General features: G+C 32.5%; 1 protein-coding gene across 4 annotated transcripts in view; it reads right to left on the bottom strand.

Moving 5' to 3' along the window:
- Nucleotides 1–21,016, bottom strand: part of LOC111054242 (mitogen-activated protein kinase kinase kinase 12) — a 77,703-nt gene that overhangs the window by 35,301 nt on the left and 21,386 nt on the right. The window contains exon 1 of one of the 4 annotated variants that reach the window (XM_039429959.1): nucleotides 8,784–9,072. The exons of 2 other annotated variants lie outside the window; for them this stretch is intronic. In XM_039429959.1, the coding sequence (XP_039285893.1) occupies nucleotides 8,784–8,932 (149 nt within the window). In that variant the 5' untranslated portion in view covers nucleotides 8,933–9,072. Of the gene's footprint in view, nucleotides 1–8,783; nucleotides 9,073–21,016 lie in introns of those variants that run through there. One more of the 4 variants, XM_039429958.1, reaches the window with a different exon arrangement.

Raw genomic sequence — 21,016 nt, 5'->3', positions numbered from 1 at the left:
CGATACATTACTATTAGAATAATTAATATTTTTGGTTATGTTTCCAATATTCTCCAGACCAATCTATCTCGTATTTATCAATTGGAAGTGCATTTTCTTAAAATTTGACAAAACAACTTTACACAATATCAATAAAGCAAATTTGATGCTTCAAATTGTATCAACTTCAAATTACAATATTTAAAATCCAGATGAAGACGTCAACAATTGAAAGCACTAGAGAAGATCCCATCTTCATAATTTCATATTATTCTCAATGGTTATTGGGTGCTAAATGGCAATGCTTCCTTGGTAATTGAAAGCACTGGAGAAGATTCCATCTTCATAATTTCATATTATTCGTAATGGTTATTGGGTGCTAAATGGCAATGCTTCCTTGGTAATTGAAAGCACTGGAAAGATTCCATCTTCATAATTTCATATTATTCGTAATGGTTTTGGGTGCTAAATTTCAATGCTTTCTTGGTTCTGTTATGAGTGGTGTTGAACATCTTGTCTCTTCAGATGATTAAATTTAATCAACAAAATATGGAAATTAGGTACTGGCAACACCAGAGACAAATAAAATAATTTGTCCTCTCTGCCTTATCTTTTTGTTATCTAAACCTTTGTTATCTAAACCCAAGCCCAAGCCCAAGATGTGGTCATATCATGTTTGTATTTGACAATTTATTTGATCTAGTGTTACATGTGAACTGAGCAGATTATCTGTTTCTTTTCCGACCTTGATGTGACAGGCAGGCGTACTCTGCGACTATTAGACGGCTTTTATTTGCCTTCAATTTACGTCACACACATACCACAACTGTTTGAAGAGATAGCTCAATAAATACAGTACAGACACCACACACACATAACGTAGGTTCCTCCCGTACTATGGTTGAAATAATATATTATCATAGTGACTGGTGCACCTAGTCGATAGACGGGAAAGATGAAGAAGTTGATAAAAAATGTAGCATAAATAATATGAAGGAGTGAAAAAGGATGAGAATAGGAGATTGAAGGCACAAGACAAGGCACAAGACAGGAAGACAAGGAGATTGAGTGAAGTAAGAGAAAAAGGAAGAGGAAGTGACAGAAACGAGATGTAGATCAAGGACACCGGAGTGCAATGACATGGAGAGATACTGGGACAGAGCGAATTGTTGTAATTGGTAATTACTTGTTTGGAAAATCAAATCTATTGAAAAGCGAGTTTGATAGAAATGTCGTTAATCAACAAAAATGTTTAGTTGTAAATGATGCCTACATGTGTCTGAGAGTTGTGCGTAGAATGATGAATGAGAGAATCTAGCTCAATAGTAGCCTAATGATGGCCAAAAGTACATCACCTCAATACTAATCTCTCTTTATAATTGTATAGATATATTGTTATGATAACTCGAGCTCACGCACAGGCCTTTGTTGCCTATGTAAGCTCTTTCCTATCTGATACAAGAATTTTATACAAGAATAGAATTTTGATAGCTCAAGAGTTTTATTGTTTATTATAGTTCTATATTTGTGTTTAGATTTTAGTAAGTATATTATAATATCATAGATAAAGGATAAGCATAAGCTATATTCCTTGTCTCTGATTATATCGATTATTGGATTCTATAAACTCTTGCTTAAGAGTCTATGTAACTGCTTTGAATTGTATTCAGAAGGAATTGAAGGGAAAAATAAATTGAATTGAATTGAATTAATTAATTTTTCAATCATATGTATCTCTCATGTATTTCTATGTATCTAAAAATAAATAAATAAATCCTTTGTGAATAAAAATTATCATATAATATTATAGTGATATTGATAGCAAAGGATGAGAATAGGAGATTGAAGGCACAAGACAAGGCACAAGACAGGAAGACAAGGAGATTGAGTGATGTAAGAGAAAAAGGAAGAGGAAGTGACATAAACGAAATTTAGATCAAGGACACCGGAGTGCAATGACATGGAGAGATACTGGGACAGAGCGAATTGTTGTAATTGGTAATTACTTGTTTGGAAAATCAAATCTATTGAAAAGCGAGTTTGATAGAAATGTCGTTAATCAACAAAAATGTTTAGTTGTAAATGATGCCTACATGTGTCTGAGAGTTGTGCGTAGAGTGATGAATGAGAGAACCTAGCTCAATAGTAGCCTAATGATGCCAAAAGTGAATCACCTCAATAATAATACTTATTTCAATCATAATATATGCACTTTTACATTATTCTGTCCAGTTTGAAACTACTTGAAGAAACATACGAGTGTAATACATTAAATTTGATCCTCTGTGGACAAAATTTGATTATCCTGGAAAAAACCCCACTGGAAATATGAAATCTCTACATAGGCCTAGAGATAAACACCAATACAATACAAATTCTAGTATGTCCTTAATATATTCGAGTGGAGGATTAGTTATTTGGAGTTTTGTTATGAAGAGGCTGAACTGTACTGCCTCTGGCGAATTGAGTACGTTCTATAGAGGATAAAAACATCTCTAGAAGAAACACTTTATCTGCATGACAACACTTTTCTAAAAGAATAGACTCTCAAAACAACAGTCGTGGCATAAATATCATATATAATATATTATATGTATGCATAAAGTAGAAGGAATTCTTCTCTGTGATGTAATGTATACTTGAAACATATAATGCTGTTTAATCATTATAGAATATAACTCTTGATTCTCTTCCATTGATACTGTAGTATCACTATAGTATATGATAATTTTAATCATGTATCTCATAATACATAATTCCATTCTGTATTAAAATTATCATAAAATATTATAGTGATACTATCAAAGGAAGATAATCAAGAGCTATGTTCTATAATAATTAAACAGCATTATATGGTTCAAGTGTACATACATAACAGAGAAGAAAGAAGAATTCCTTCTACTTTGTGCATACATATGATATTTATGGCACAACTGTTGTTTTGAGTTTCTATTCTTTGAAAAGTGTGACCTGCAGATAAAGTGTTTCTTCTAGGAGTGTTTTTATCCTCTAAAGAACAAACTCGATTCTACAGAGGCAGTATACTCCAGCCTCTATAAAACAAAACTCCAAAAAACTAAACCTTGTACTTGACAACATTTGTCACAGGACATTCTAGAATTTGTATTGTATTTGTTTTTTATCTCTATGGTCCCAATGTCGTCTTAATGTTGTTCCAATGTCATCACAATGTTGTCCCAATGTCGTTTTAATATCGTCCCAATGTCGTTTCAATATCGTTCCAATATTGTCCCTATGTCGTCCATCGATTTCATATATCCGGCGGAATTTTTCTCTGGATAATAAAATTTCTTCCATAGAGGTTCAACTGTATTATACTCGTATATTTCTTCAAGTAGTTTTAAACTGGACAGAATAATGTAAAAATGCAGAACGTTCCCTTACACGTCCCCTCATTGCGGTATTTTCATCCAGAATAAGTTTAAGTAGGGTTAAGTGATAAGCGAGAATTGATAGTGTTCTGAAGCAGTGAAAAGATAACAAGAAATAACGTCTTGATAACAGAAGAAGTTTACTAATAAGCTAGTGTAAATCTGTAACGGTTATTTACGTTGTTGACGTATTGTTGAGCAAACAGTTAACTGCAATTTCCATTTAGGAAGTCTCAAATCTAGGTTCACTTAAATGAAACACAGATGAAAAAGAAAGAGAAATCAAAGTAGAAGCTCCACTGAACACCGCGATGTGGGTGAGATAGAATTCATCATAATCCCCAAAATTTCAAATTCACTCAGATCTTAGAAAGTGACATTTTCTCGGAGTAAATTCTGTTCTGATTACTATGTCCATTGCACTATGTGTTTTATGACAATAAAGAATTCTATTCTATTCTGTCTCAGGCTCTCAAGTTGTAGTCTGATTTTCTTTCAATAGATTCTCTGTTAACGAAGCAAGACTTCCATAGTTACTGGGGAATTATCAAGTTGACCATTCCTATCCAATCCTATATCAGGATAGCTTATAGACTATTGTAAACGATTAGTATGAACGAGAGAAGTATATTGAGAACTGATAAATACAGCAGGAAGTGTGTGAAATGTTCCTTCTGGAATTCCCATACCAGAGAAGTCAATGATCTATTCACGTTATAATTAGAGTGTATAAATATATAAATATTACATTGTATTACAAAACCATCCAATAACTCCATATTGCATTTATAGATTTTAGGCATGACGGATATAAATACCCATATCATAGATTTAACCATCAGGGGAATCCCCATAGTTTACCGTTATAATTTGCAATAGCCTGCCTATGTCTCAAGTGGAATTCTTCAAGGAAATTCCTTGGAGCTTTCAAGAAAGTCAAATGGCTGAGCGATCCGAAAATCTGAATACTGAACATTGTGAAATGGAAGCTTAGGTGTAAACTAGAATAATGTCATTCATATAACCTTCAAATAAGCAAAGCCTACATGTATCACTGGCACATATTATGAAATACTGTTGATGAATAAAAGAAAATGTTAACCAGCATTGAAAAACAGAAGAACAGCATTATACTTTACTAAACTTGGATTCCTTTTTTCTAAAAAAATCACTAAATTTAGGTTCACAAAACTCAGCTTATAAACTTTTTGTTATTGTTTTCAATAGAGGCTATGAATCGGATAAAATTCGCCACTGATAACTTTCTCTGTGGATAGTAACACGGATTAGAGAGTACTTATTCCTGGTTTCCTTAATTTACTGTACTTAATTTACTGGTTTCCTTATTGAGTGATAGTAATGAACCTTTTGATGATGGTTCATGCTTATCTTCTATTATGATTTATCTATATTGATATATGATTTGTGGCTGTATCTGCTGTACTAAAAAATAAATGAACGTTTCAAATAGTTGCATACCTCCCAGAAATGAAGACATTAAAATATTAGACTCAATTGCAGCATGTACGTGTAATGAATTATTTAACCGGGTTCAACCGCTAACGTCAACCGCTAACGTCTTTTATTGACGTCTAATTCAGTCTCGTGACATGGGTTCCGTTACAACACATAATTTAATAAAGTCTGAATGTACGTTAATGTTAATAAAGTACGTCTTGAAACATGCAATTAGAGTTCATGGTGGTTTTTCATGAATGGAGTAAATGAGTCCTTTAATATCCGAGTATATCATTTCAATTTAAAGCATTAATCGATGAGGATCAATCATTGATGAAAACTGATTCTTTCATTCTCGTTAGCCTATATTAAATATCATTTTTTTTATACATAATGTTGTGTTATATTATAAAGCCGTGTTCACACTGTACAAATGTTCGACAAACATGTTTGTTGAAAAAATTTGGGCAAATTTTATAATGTTTGACAAACAATGTTTGCCCCTGGCTAGTGTGGACGCGACACCAAACAAAATATTTGTAAGTGGGAAGAACAGATTTTATGTTTTACAACTGTCAACACTGAAAATGTTTGTGAAAACAGTAATTTTTTGTTTGACAAACAATGATTGTCCAAACTTTTTAAAATGTTTGTCCCTGAGCCCCTCAACAAACATGTTTGACGAACATGTGTGTCGAACATTTGTTCAGTGTGGACACGGCTTTAGAGACTCAAAACAAATAAATTTCATATGATTTTGATTTGAAATGTTAAAATTACTATTCCTTCTATCCCTCCTATAAATTTCAATATGATTCTTGAGGATTTGTACCACGAAATGTAGGTGCTTGAAACATCCCAATTATTGAAACTTTTGTTTTGAAAACAAAGAGTTCAGAAAAGTTATTCAATTGAATGATGTTATTTGAACTCAGTGATAAAGAAACTATTTCTTCTCCAACTTATAATAAAATTTATTGATTTATAATTATCAATTAATGAATAAAATTCATTAATTATTATTGGAATTGGATAACAGGCTACGCCTCCCTCAGATACACTATAATAAACAATTTTCATTATTCCAAGACTAGGTAAATTTTGTCTTGTTAACATATCCAACGAAACAGCCTTGGACTTTGAGTTTCAGCTACGATTGTACAACCACAAAAATTTAGGCGTATGATAAATAGAATTCTATGTTTAAATTCTGTACTATATTTTATTGACAAAACTGAGGCGAGACATAACAGTTAGCCTACATGACTGATGGTTCTTTAACACATTGACTACTGGATTTGGAAGTCACTGACCATTATCTACAGAAATCTATTTTACAGATATAGATTATAAGGGAATAATCGGTCCTGTCAAGGTATCTAGAATACATTTGTATTCTAGAATGGGTCATGTGAATAAAACTCCAATATGTTGGGATATGATTACTTGGCAACTATTCTAAATCTGCTAAGATTCAATACATAAACAAGCACTGAGCCCAAATTCAATTCAGTAATAGAGTTATTGAAATATCAAACAGGTTGAATGAACTAATAAATATAAGAATTTAGTCTCTATCATGTATAAATATTCAATCGATTGATTCTCCGGACACCAGGCTTTTGGGCTGAGGGTGAAATAAGTTGGTCTAAGTTAATTAATTAATTGTTATTTGATGATGGAATTTTCGAGATAAAGATGATAACGATAGAAGTGTGATAGGGAGAATTATTAGAATCTTCATTGAACAATTTTAATTGATGAATTTTGAATGATTAGTTACAATTTTCAATTGGAATATAAAATGATATAGGTCTAATGCAATTAGAAGGACATAAATTAATCAGTATATCAGAATATTCTGCATTCAGTTATAAGTTACCAACAACAAAACTAGAACAGAAATTTCAAGAGTAAAGAGAACTGATGTTTAACAGATTGGATACTATCTGTGATTATCGATATAGAACTTATTTCATTGAATAAGCTTTCATGAGTGAGTTAGAAACGGCACTTTAAAATATGGATCAACGGACCCAATTATTCAGCCTACTGTTCTAATCTCCTTTTCTGATAACAAGAGATTGGGTTTATCAATAATAATCAGAGGTAAGAACGAAAATATTAGAACTAAAACAATCAATAAAACTACCGGAGTATTATTATTCATGTTATTATTTCGTTATTACTTATCTACGTTCTCATTCTTATGCCGAGCTATGTTACCTTCATACACGAATTGGAACATTTACTCAAAACAGGGTACTACAAATTAGTCTAGAACCATAATACTTATTATTAAACGAAAATCTTCACAGCATTTAATTGGGAATTTCGTTTAATAATAATTATTCATTAATTAGCATTTGAACAAAAGCAACTTCCAATTAATTATACCATCTGTAGTCTAGAACCGTTATCTTAATTTGTATTACATGCTACTTTTGCGTTGAAAACAAAAATATAATGTGGAGCACAACCTTTTTCGAACTATAGTAGTGTTCTTATCGAATTTCATCTTAGATCACAAATTAGACTACAAACACGCATTGGAATATATTGACAACAGAATACTGAATATATGCATCTGGAAACTTGACAATTATTCAAATTTTAATCGAAGTATACTTTTATGTTGAAAACAAACATATTTTTCAGAAATGCAAGATTGTTATCCAACCCAGAAACAGCCAAGTTTGGCTATAAAAGCGTTGGAAGATACTCAAAAGAAGGCAGTGAAACCGATGATTCCTGGAATGTTGGCAATTATTCAATTCCAATTACTATTCTCTTGGTTGAAACAAAATTACTGTGAAGCAAAACTGAATGAAATCAAGCCCTCTGATAAAGAATCAGAGAAGTACCAGATAATGTATACACCTTTGATGTTTCTCAAAACAGGTCACTAGAAGCCGATGATTTCTGGAGTGTTATCAATTATTTAAATTCTGATAAATATAATTATATTCATGTTGAAAAGAAAACTAATGTGAAGCAAATCTGATTCAAGCCTAGTATCTGATCTAACAACAACCAAGGAACCAAATCAATCATAATCAGAGTTGGAAAATGCATTCAGGACAATAACAATATGCATTCAGGACAATAAATGCATTCAGGACAGGACAATAAAAATTCATTGTCAATTTCTGGAATGTTGACAATTATTTAAATTTCAATAAATAAGCTATGGGTTCATTTCGAAAACAAAATTTTGTGAAGCAAATCTGATTCAAGCCTAGCATCTGATCTAAGAACATCTAAGGAACCATATCAACCATAATCAGAGTTGGAAAATGCATTCTTAACAGGAGACTAAAAATTGACGATTTCTGGCATGTTGACTGGCATTATTTAAATTCTGATAAATATGTTGTGTTGTCAATCATTTTAATTCTGATGAATATGTTGTGTTCGTGTTGAAAACAAAACTATTGTAAATCAAATCTAAATTAAACGTAGCATCTGATCTAAGAAAAACCAAAGAGCCATGTCAATAAATCTGCAATATTCTAAACAGAGCAATAAAAATTGATGATTTATTGTTTTTTATAATTATTTTAATTCAAATGAATATGTTTTCTCGTTTAAACAAAAATATTGTAAAGAAAAGCTGATTGAAGTCTAGTATCTGATTTACAAGTGATTGAGGAATCACATCAATCATAAACTGAGATAGAAAATGCATTATAAACAGGACATTAAAAATTGATGATTTCTGGAATGTTATCAATTATTTAAATTATGATAAATATATTTTCATGTTGAAAACAAAAATATTATGAAGCAAATCTGATTCAAGCATCTAATCTTCTAAGAATAACCAAGCATCGATGTCAATAAATCTTCGTTGGAATAATTATATTCTAAACAGGGCACTAGAAATTGACGATTTCTGGAATGTTGGCAAGTATTTTAATTTGCGATTACATAATATTTTGCTGTCAAATTTACCTTTTAGCAGCGCTGTAACCCGTACTAGTAGACGCTTCACTAATGTCAGCTGAACAGCTAGCTCCACTACCACTGCAAGAAGCTTCGTTCTCAGTTGGCGGCGGAGTTTTCTTTCGACGAATTTTCCTCAAAATCCGCCGAAACAACATTTTAATCCTGTTGATAGCCAGCACTGCACTTGCACCGAACCGTTTTTCACAACACACAAGGGCAGAACAGCCCTCGAACTCAAACACAACAGCTACTTCCCGACCACTGCGCTAACCGGCGACTGAGGACCGACTGACGTTTCCAACTGATACCGTCGAGATTGTAGCGTTACTAGCGCTCAGCGCGCCTGGTGGCAATTTCCTGAACTAGCTTGGAAATCCCACCAACAAAATTGACAGCTGAGATAAGTGTAACTGAGAATCACTATGAATTGTCAGAATTGATTGAATAGAGGAGTGTTGATGTTATTTATGAGGAATGCTGTTTGTTGAAGTGAAACTATGTTACCTTTGTACTGCAGTTTAGGAATTATTGAAGAAGGGTTAAGGGGGAAGAAACTAGGAAGGGTGGTTAATTGAAAGCGTTGAGTTTGAAATTGAAGTTTGAAGTGTGAATTTGAAATTAATTTCTTTATTTCGTCATGTACTGTTTATTGCCTTAGTTTGGTGTAAATTAAAGATTAATTTCTTCATATTGTCAAGTACAACTTATCATCTCGAAACTATTATATGAAAAAGGCACAACAAGCAAAAAAAGCCAAAACTGTTTCCAAATTAAAAAAACCTGATGCAAGTTATAGATTATACATATCTGGTTCAAATCCAAGTTATAGATTATACATATCTGGTTCATATTCAAATGATTCAAATCCAAGACGAGAAACAAACAAATTTTAATTTAGAAATGGTTAGAATGAACAACATCGGATACAATTATTCCAAACTATGAATAAACTGGAAACTACTATAAAATGATTGAAGATAGTGGTCGTAAAATGAGGATGATATTGGACATTATTGTCAGATTAATTGAAAATTAGAAGAGTTTGAACTTTGAAACGCAATTGAAGAACACTGGAACTGGAAAATAATTAAAAACCACCATCCGAACCCAAGGAAAAGACTCACTCAATTAATATTAGTTTAATCTAGGAATGGATATCTCTCTAAGAATTTGTCAGATTCTTCCAGTATTGGTTCATTGATTAAATTTTACAACAATCCAGGTAAAAAACTTCAAAGATTGAGAACTTTACAGATGGATTCGAATGCTAATCGATAAATAATTGAATCGCTAATTGCAGAAAGGGGACATGTCCAACTTTTTCAAAAATTGTTTTTTTTCAAAAAATCAACTCTTTAATTTAAGATACATCGTTTACTGTAGGAAGGATACATGTCCAACTGAAAGCATTGTAATGACGACGTTTTTAATATATCGTTTACTACAGGTTTAGGTTCAAGTTTAAATAAGTTTTTTGTCTCTCCTGTAAAATTATGAAAACTGGACATGTTCCCTTTCCGCAATTAGCGATTCAATTACAGTATTATTAAAAGTTAATCCAAACTTTGGATTTTCATTTAATAGTGATTAAAAAAACTCTATTGATTGGATATTATTTTAATCCAGGAATAGGGTTTCCCTCCAAGAATTTACCAAGTGTTTCCAGTATGAAACGTTCAATCATAGCCTACTAACTAATTGTGCATTGCTTAATATGATTGATTGAGAATTGAGATCCTAGCATAAAATAAAGCGTTGGTGGAAATGTTATCACCACGAACGTTAGTTAGTGCTATATCACGTTCAAGTTGATATTAATCAACTCTAATGAAAACTCAATCAATAAGTTTCATACTCCATGAATTATAGTTAAAGTTAAGTAGAGAAATATTTATTTAATCATAAATTATAGTAGAGAAATTAATTTCTAAAGTAGGGAAGGTTATTAAGATTCCCATACCACTTTTCCGGTCCATTTTCCTCATAATAAAAAAAATTTCTCACTTCCACCAATGCGCCTTTTTTATAATCTTGAGAAACTTATTTAATTATTATAATTATGAATTGTGATTGACAATGGAATAAAGAAATATAACTGTAGAAAGATGAATCACGTAAACTTATCAATGAATAGATTTTCTTTGTAATCCAGAAAGTAGGTTTCCTTTGGGAATGTATGTAATTTTGTTGTTTTTACCGTACATTTATGGAGTACAAGGCAGGCTTGAGACAAATTTAATAAAATTATCCCCATACTATTCATAGATTATCATATTCTCTGTGTTGTCTACTGTATGGCAGAGTATCTTCATCTATATCTTCTCCATGATATTGTATTGGAGAGATTACCTGAAAAAAATTCACGACTGAATACTGTACCCTAATGGTTTGGCAATTTATTACATAGCAAGACCCAAGATATTTCAAGTTCAACTGATAATAATTATCTGCTTATCTTAGTAGGCTACTTCTGTATAACCATGATAGCTAAACATAGAATCACTCTTTGATAAAATAATGATAATCTACAAAAATAATTCATTCTCCTATGTAATAATGGTGAGAAAAATCGTTATCGTTTTAAAACGACTGAAACCAATAATCTGCGAAAAAATACAAAATAAATAAGAATCCTGATATAGATTTATGGTGTATGATGTTTCCTTGACTATGATCTGAAATTCAGGAAAAATCTATTCAGTGGAAAAATTCTTGTAGAAAAGCATGATATTCTCATCTTCATTATCAATAATAATGTGAAAATGAAAATGAATAGCTTCTCAACTTCTTTCATTTCAACGCGAAGAGTTCTTCCATTTGTAAAGATAAGCTCTATTCATCTATTGGAGGAGACATGTTGAAACATGAATATATCTTATCTAAGAAACCTCCGGGAAGGACTCCTACCCTTTCAAAACAAATTATATTCTAATGGTCCCCCCAAGTTTCAAGCGCTTTTGTGCAGGGGTGAACAACAACTCTTATGAATCCTCATCATTCAGAAAATCCGCAAAAATAGATAAACTTGTTCATATACCAAAAATAAAGCAATTCATTAGAACTGACAACGTTTAGTAGAGGATGTCATTTCCACAGGACAATGGATGGACGAGAATGAACTTTGGAACCAATCACCATATATACCGAAAGCTGTTGGGTATTTCCGAACAAACAAGAATTGAGAAGTGAATTCTACTACTCTTTCACACGCTATAGAATGTGAAGAAGAGTAGCAGATTATGTTTGATTTTAGTTCCTCTGTTATCACATGATTTACATCAGTCAACAGGAATGTTTCCTAGCTTCCTGATGCCCAATTATTGCTTATCTATAATGGAGTTACAGTATTATTCTATTCATAATATCCAATAACAATGACTGGTTTCCATATAATTATGAGTTTCTAATTATTCCTAATATTTGTTTGACAGTAATTGACCGAGCGAAGTGAGGTCTAAGATTCAAGTCGAGGTTTTGGCATTTCTCTTAATGTTTAAATGTTAATATGTTTATATGTTGCTCATTTACGGCGAAACGTGGTAATAGATTTTCATGAAATTTGACAGGTATGTTCCTTTTTTAATTGCGCGTCGACGTATATACAAGGTTTTTGGAAATTTTGCATTTCAAGGATAATATAAAAGGAAAAAGAAGCCTCCTTCATACGCCAATATAAGAGTAAAAATCAGACTATAGAATTATTCATCATAAATCAGCTGACAAGTGACTACACAGATGTGTGGAGAAGCCAGTCTATTGCTGTATTTCCATAAGGTCTATAGTTTCAATCAGGTACTTGTGGATGAGAATACTGCGTGAGGTCTACTGTTCACAGAACTACTAGTGTAACCTAATTATAAGCTGATTGGTTGATGATAGACGAAAGTGAACGAATACAGAAGTGATATAAGATTGATAATCAATGAAATGAAGTTTGAAATTTTTCAATTCATCACTGTTGTAAATTGGATAGTTAAATAAACATAACGGCAAATCGTCATTTTGATAGACGATAATGAACGAATACGGAGGTAGTACAAGATTAATTAGCACTGTAATGAGGTTCAAAATTTTACAATATTACATCAATTGTTGTAGATTGGATTGTTAAATAAAAGTTCAAGTAAGTGTAAATTTAAAGTATTGTGCTCACTATAACCTTAGTGTCCGGTTTCCCATTAGGGAAATTTGGACTGTATACGGCGAGGTGGAACTACCCTTGGGTCTACCCACCATTCAAAGCCATACGCTAATAATGATAATAATAAGTTTAAGAAGAGTGGAAAATTAAAGACTTCATTACTACTAATCTTCAAGAAAGTAATGACTTTAAGATGTGCACATACTAAAAAGCAAGGTTGATAAATAATAGAGATGGATAAAATACAATGTATTCTATCTTCCTTACTGAAAAGTATAGTACAAAGTGAATGAGATAAATGTTGAATGTTCAGTGTGTTGAAATCTTGAATTGTTGTTAGATATGTACAGAATGTATCAAGAAGTTATTGTAAAGGTCCATTTTTGTGGAAGGATTTATCAATAAAGGATTGTAAAGAACTCATTAACAATTTGGATGGAGGGAGGGTGCTGGGCGGAGGAGAGGGAAGATGGTGGATAATGCCAGGGAGGAGGGAAAATGCTGAAGAGAATAGCACAGGACAGAGAAAATGAAGAAGGAGACATCATGTATGGACCTGCCCTAGGGCAAAGCACTGATGATGATGAAATAACCCTTTCTTCTAGAGATAACCATAAGCAACCAAACTTTTTGAACAAACCTTTTTAAAAGACAGAGCATTTTTCATGACAGTGGAATGTTAGACATTATCACACTTCTATGCCACATGAAAATAATGTTACTCATGAATTATATAAAATCAAAAAAGTGATGTCCGTTTCTCTGATTCGTATCCTTTCTAGAGAATCGAGAAGCACAAGTTTGAGCTGGACTCCCAAATATCAGTATCAGTGTCCATATCCGGTTCAATGAGAATAAGCTGTGACTATGGGACTATTCATATTCAGTCCGGCCAACCAAATCGGAATTCCCATTAGAGCTCATATGAAGTCATATAATTCCACTGCACCGGACACGAACGCTTTTACTGAAATGTGAAAATCCGATTTTATGCGTAATTCCGTATAGCCTTCACATCTTCAAGAATCCTATAGACTTAACAAATATTAGAATTTGTTTGCTCAGGCTCCTAAACTCACAAGTCTACATCAACAAAAACTCAATTTATAAAAAAAATTTATAGTGTAGATGAATATTTCAATGTTAACATGGAGTCTATCTAGATTTTTAGGTAATTGCTTATGATGTATGATCTCTAATATAGTTATTATTGAACGAAAATCCTAAATAAATGCTGCAAATCACCCCGAAGACCTCTGCAGTAGCAGTAGCAAATGAGGTCTTCGGGGTGATTAGCAGCATTTATTTAGGATTTTCGTTCAATAATAATTATATATTATTTAGCATTTGAATAAATGCATTCTCTATTTAATTCCATGTGTATCTAATATAGTTTGTAATATTGACGTGGCCGATACAAATTGTAAAATGTTTGTCTGTGGCAATAAATTAATTTGATTTGATATCTTGGTAGAGCTGAATGATGAAATTGCAATGAATACTGAAGTGGCAGCAAAAACTCATGCCAGCGCCACACTCTCGCCAAGTCGCTCGCCAAGGCCTAAGCTTATACATCTATTCGGGTGGAGGCATAGCCTAATAGTTATCCACACTCTCACACTCGTCATTATTTGTACACACTTGTCAAAAGTATGGAAGCGGCATAAGGCATGGCATAAATAATTCCTGAAGAGTACACCATAATTAGGCCTACATCGTATTCAAAGTATCTGAATATCGTATTCAAATATCAATGTAGACCTGTAGCATTCTTTCTAAATTGCATTTAAGTACAGAGATTTCAGATTTCAGTGATAACGACTAGTTTCTGCTGGTCAAACAGTAATATGGAATATAAAGAAAATAAAAATCTCAGTACCCTTTTTTTGAAATATTTAAAAAAAAGGGTACTGAGATTTTTATTTTCTTTATATTTATATTACAAGTAGCCCTATACAGAAAAGTGATAAGTAATATGGAACTTAATTTGAAACAAGCCCTAAATCTGGAAAATAAGTTGGAGTATCTGACTTGAAATATCGGATGAGCACGTTGAATCTTTGGTCCTGGATGAAGTATGACAGTCGTGAGGCTCAGGCAAGGTGAAACCTTCCCGCATGGGCACTCCCATCAACTAAAAGCCATACTACAAATTTATTAATACGATTTTGATAGCTTTTTCTATTTGATATGATGGTGTTCTATGAGGAGTTGCAACAAGAAATAATGTGATAGTGGTATCAGGTGAGAACTAATTTTGTATGCTACTGATGAAACTAGGACAATACTCTGACAATAGTGCCAATAGCGGCCAAGGTCTTGCAGCCATTGACATTGACAATGATAGAGGACAATCAACTCGGCGCACTCTGTCACTCACTCAATCACTCTCTCTCTCTCTCACACACACTCTCTCTTCCTTATCAAATTCCTGCGCAACAAATGTGGTGAAAACCGTTAGATTTCAGAGGAACAAACTATACTCCAAAGATTTACACAATAATGAACATTCTTCAACTGATTAATTGCGTCAGAGGCCCTGATTTTAATCAGGTGACAACCTGAAGAATTCCAACAGAATTCTAATTTTAAGCCGCCCAACACTGATCGAGCCAGGCCATCCGATTTCCATTCAGTAGACTTGTATATGAACCAATGAACGGATTTTAGTTATTCATCTTGAATAATTAGTAATTCATCAATAATTAGTAATTCATCTTGTATACCTTGTCGCCTAACCTGAACGAGCCAGGCCATCCGATTTCCATTCAGTAGACTTGTCTATGAACGGATTTTAGTTATTCATCTTGAATAATTAATATTGTAATTATGTCCCCAAATTCTTCAAATAAAAATTTATCCATCCTTTTACATCGTATACTTATCCTTATACATTGTAGTGTTGACTTGATTTAAAATAATATATCCTTCCCATACAAAACTCAGATATAACAATATTGCAAATTAAAAACAATGCAACATACATCACAACCACTTTTATTGGAATTTAATCGATTTGGTAAAAAAGAGAATTAGAGTGAAGCAGTTCTCTGCTTCTGATGAATGAAGTTCTAGAAAAAATTTTTATGTCTATTAAATAATTTGTGTTCGTTTGTAATTAATTATTCCAAGCCGATTCTATTAAAAAAAAAACATTTGAATACTTTTCAAACCTTGATATTTTGACCATTTTATTCCAGTGCTTAGTTTTTAAATTTTCAGGTGCCGCCACTCTGGCTGGCCCGACTACCGGGGGGTATGGAATACCCCCCATGGGAAGGAGGACCGGGGGTGCACCCCCGAAATTTTTTTCTAAATTTAGCCTTAAAAACCCCAGTTTTAAGTCTGTTTTCGATTATTTTAATTTCCAATTTCGTTCAACGTGAAACAGATACAGATTTAATCAAATTAAGGTGAATTTGCGCAGTAAAAGCTTAAACTCGATTTAATCAGCTGGTGGCTTAAACTAAAAATGTAACACATTATAACAAACCAGACTTGATACGGATTTAATCCAGTTTAAAATGAAATTTAGTTTAAACTGGCACTGTGCAAACAGAACTAAATGGTAAAGGGTAATAGTTTAAATTGCCAGAACTTTCAATTCAATACTTTGAATTGCAAGAAGGGAGATAAATGAGAATGAAAGCAAACTTCAAAGATGAACTATACTATTTTTATTTGTGTCTACAATATTATTACAAAACATGGTGTGTATTGATACAACTACATTACGTTCTGTTAAGTACCTCTCGCCCTGAGAGGTACCGGAACGCCGTTCCGTTGCGTTCCGGCAGAAATTAAGCACTGTTTTATTCCCATAACAGTATTGATTACGATTACTAAGGGTTTTATCACATCAATTCATATCTAAATTATTGAGCTTACCTATCTAATATTTAGGTAATGAACATTTGCTACATTTGCTTTCTGATTACTTCTTGATTCACGACATACTATTCTTCCTCTCTCTCATTTTCAACGTTTTCAAAGTTCATCTTCTTCAACGGTTTTATCTTGAGTGATCAACTCTTATCCATCATATTCAATACATGAGGGGCCTAGATGCAAAAGTCACATTCTCCATTTTTTTGAGAAATTGAGTTATTTATATGTCTGTGTTCGTATTTTAAAGGGGAATCAGACTGTCTGGTTGTTTTTTAGCAAAACTCACTTTTACAGACCTAAAAATCGTATTGAAAATCACGATTTGGATCAAAAGTCACATTTACCAGTCAATGTTTAGCAGCAAAACTCACACTCTCCAGTTAAGCCAATCACAGGGCATCTGAAGGTTGCAAAGCATCATGGGAGAGCTCAGTTCACTGCTCTCAGTGCTCTGTTTCGGTCTGCACTTTTGTTGGTTAGATTCATTTGTTTTGATCGTCCACTTTAATTTGTTATATTATTATTTTGAATTAGTTCAATATCCAAGTAGTAGGGAATTCAATGGAAGAACAAGTCAAGATTTCTACTGGACTGACTAGAGAGAAGAAAATATCTCTTGATAAGTGGAAGCGAAATGCTGCAAAAAAGCATGGTGATATTCAATATGGAACCACTCTTCATTCCAAAATCTAACTCATTAAAACAAACAAAAAAGGACGATGTGAATAATTTGTTGGAAAAACACTACGGTTATCAGTGGAGGCAAAATAAAGAGTTGATTTTCTATAGAAAAATTATTGATGGAGCTGTTGATGAAGATGAAGAAGAGTCAACATGTGAGCCGTTTCAGGAAATAAATTACCGTACATCAATGTTTGATGTCATACATTAATCATTATTGTTAATGTCATTCTTATTTCTACTACTATGAACAGTTTTTCTTCATAATGTATTAGAAATGTATGTAAATACTTGTTATTTTTTCATGAGGATGAAGAAGATCCTTAAGAGCCTTTTCCAGAAATAAATTACAGCAATGTTTGATGTCAAACAGAAATTACTAATAATATTTCAAGCTTATTAATTTCTACTGCTATGGACAGTTTTTTTACTAGGTATTAAACATGTATGAAAGTACTCTTGTTTATTTTTTCATGGTTATTCCTGCTGGTAAGAATGTTATCACAAATCACTTGAGATTTATTTTTCTTGGTTCTAGTTGTATCCCATCTTTTTGGTACAAAACTTACATTCTCCATGTAAGTTTGCTTCAAAATTCACATTTAACCAAATTTTGCTACAAAACTCACACTTTGTGTATTTTGAAGTTAAATTCCTGTTTTATTTAATTCAACAACTTATTGAAGCTGTGTGCAAGTAGTTGGTATGGTTTCAAGCTTTGCTTGAAAAAAAACTTGCAACAATATCCTTATTTTATCATCATGATACAGTTTTTTGCGGTTTCCCAAAAATTTGGAAAAGTGGAGAGTGTGACTTTTGCATCTAGGCCCCTCACATACAAGTTCAGGTATTGTTGTATTGAAAATTACCCCGTAATTTACTACCTATGAATACAAACGTTTCATGTGGTCAATATTATTTTGTACAATTTATTAAGAATTCTCCCAAATTTCTATTATCACATTGAATTCACCACATACGCTTATAGTAGATTCTACGGCAGTGGCGTATATAGACGTATATGGCGTATATTTGTAGGATATTATTCTATAAATCAATATGCTGTTACAGATCAATAAAACTTTTAAAAATTTCACACATTCACATCTTACATTTTCTTGATCTATACATTGAGCTTTTCTCGTAAAAACTATCTTGTTTATTTATTTTAGTAACGATGTTGCTTTTTAAATTAATCACATTATTACTTTCATATGATGATAACACATATTCTTGAACTATAGATCGAGCTTTTCTTGAAAAAACAGACTTGTTTATTTATTTTAGTAACGATGTTGCTTTTTAAATTAATCACATTATTACTTTCATATGATGATAACATCATAAGTCAAAATAGAATTACCATCGCTACAATCTCATATTCTACATAAATTAATTTATAAAAAAAATTGAATTAAATAGAGTAGACTGAATTACCTTGATTGTCAAAGGTATAATGAAATGCAAACATTTTTTTGGTGGAGTTGGGGCGTTTTAGTCCTATTCAATACTCAACCTTGACATTACTAAATACAAAAAAATGTAATCGGAAATTCTTCAAAATTTCGTTTTCGAGAGGTGAAGCATGGGATTTCCGTGGATTCTACGAAACGGTAATTTTGGAGAATTCCAGATTGAATTTTATTGTATTTCCGTTTTAGAGAGGTGAAGCAAAGGATTTCCGTAGATTCTACGAAAACGGAAATTTTGGAGAGTTCCCGATTAAATTTTATTGTATTCGGTAATGTCAAGGTTGAGTATTGGATAGGACTAAAACGCTCTAACGCCACCAAAAAAGAATGTTTGCATTTCATTACACCTTTGACAAGTTGATACAGTCTACTCTATTTAATGCAATTTATTTTATTTTTCTATTTAATTAAATTCTATTTTTCTGTCATATCTTCTCCTTCAAATTATTACAGGTCTATGAGGAATGAAGCAAAACCAATAAGCCATATGAAGAAGAAGATGATGAAGAAGAAGAAGAAGAAGAAGAAGAAGAAGAAGAAGAAGAAGAAGAAGAGGAAGAAGAAGAACAAGAAGAAGAAGAAGAAATAGAAGAAGGAGAAGAAAACAGGAGAAGAAGAAGAAGAAGAAGAAGAATAAGAAGGAGATTGTGATGGAGAAGGAGAAGGAGTTAGAGGAGGAGAAGGTGTAGGAAAAGAAGAAGGAGAATGAGGAGGAGAAGGTGAAGGAAAAGGAGAAGGAGAAGGGGAAGGAGAAGGAGAAGGGGAAGAAGAAGAAGTAGAAGAAGGGGAAGAAGAAGAAGAAGAGGAAGAAGAAGAAGGAGGAGAAGGAGATGTTGAAGGAGAAGGAGAAGGAGAAGGAGAAAGAGGAGGAGAAGGTGAAGGAAAAGGAGTAGATGAAGAAGAAAAAGAAGGAGAAAAAGAAAACAGGAGAAGAAGAAGAAGAAGAAGAAGAAGAAGAACTGTAAATAAAAGTGGGAGTGTTCTGTGTTCTGGAACTAATTTCATCCATAAAATTATTAATCCACAAACCATTCTAGGTTGAAGAAGTTCCTCAACATCAACACGGCAACCGAAGAAGGAGGAAAAACAGTGTTGACGAAACTTGGCAACAGCGCTTCGAACTATGAGTCACTCACCTTGTCCACACTGCACACCACTACAACCACAATAGAGGAGGATCACAGGTGTATCCCAAGAGAAACAGGGCACAATGGGCCACCCTTCTTGGGTTTTCGGACAGTATAGGACGTAGAGAATAATAAGCAGTTTCCAAAAATAAGAAATTCGGTTACTGAATCTGTTTCTCTATGAAAGGAAGGTAAAATACAGAAACCTACTCTTTGAAATACTGTAGCCTAATCGTATAATATCAGGTATCAATATTCTATAATACTACTTGCATTAGTTTGACCACAAACCACAACAGAAAATAAGGCATAGAAACAATAGAATAAATCTGTATTAATTCCGAAGAATATGAATTTATTAATTCCAATTTATTAATTATATCTCTATATTTCTTTCATTTATTTATTTATACATTGATACATACAAATTAATGAAAACTTGTAGAACCCTATATTATTAAAAACTTTGAAATATTTAAAAGTAGTAATATTCAAAGTTGTAATATTTTAAAGTTTTTAAGAATAAAGGGTACTACAAGTTTTCATATTGTTTTTATTAATTTGTACAAAAGTAACCCATATAAGTAAAGAGTTTTTATTGATACAAACAATATCATTCTCAATTATGAATGATTGTGAAAGGAGCATCTTTATAATCATAACTTTTTATGAAGGTACTGCTGAATAAAATAACTCAGAAGATTAATGAGTGTAATTAAAATCTTACAAACTCATTGGATATAATATAGGATAAAACCTTGTTGTCGAAGGATATACCGTAGACCATATTGTACAGAAAATGCAATGTTCACGCCTTTATTTGAAACTGTTCCACTCCCTGGTGGCGAAATTTATAGTTTTATCGAATACCCAAAACGCATAGGACGATTTAGATTTTTACTTTGCTTGCCCTATTACCATAGGTGAGGA

Source organism: Nilaparvata lugens, chromosome 6 (genome assembly GCF_014356525.2).
Source record: "Nilaparvata lugens isolate BPH chromosome 6, ASM1435652v1, whole genome shotgun sequence".
Taxonomy (NCBI): Eukaryota; Metazoa; Arthropoda; class Insecta; order Hemiptera; family Delphacidae; genus Nilaparvata; species Nilaparvata lugens.
The sequence above is the reverse complement of the archived record's forward strand: the minus strand, read 5'-3'. Positions and strand labels throughout refer to the sequence as shown.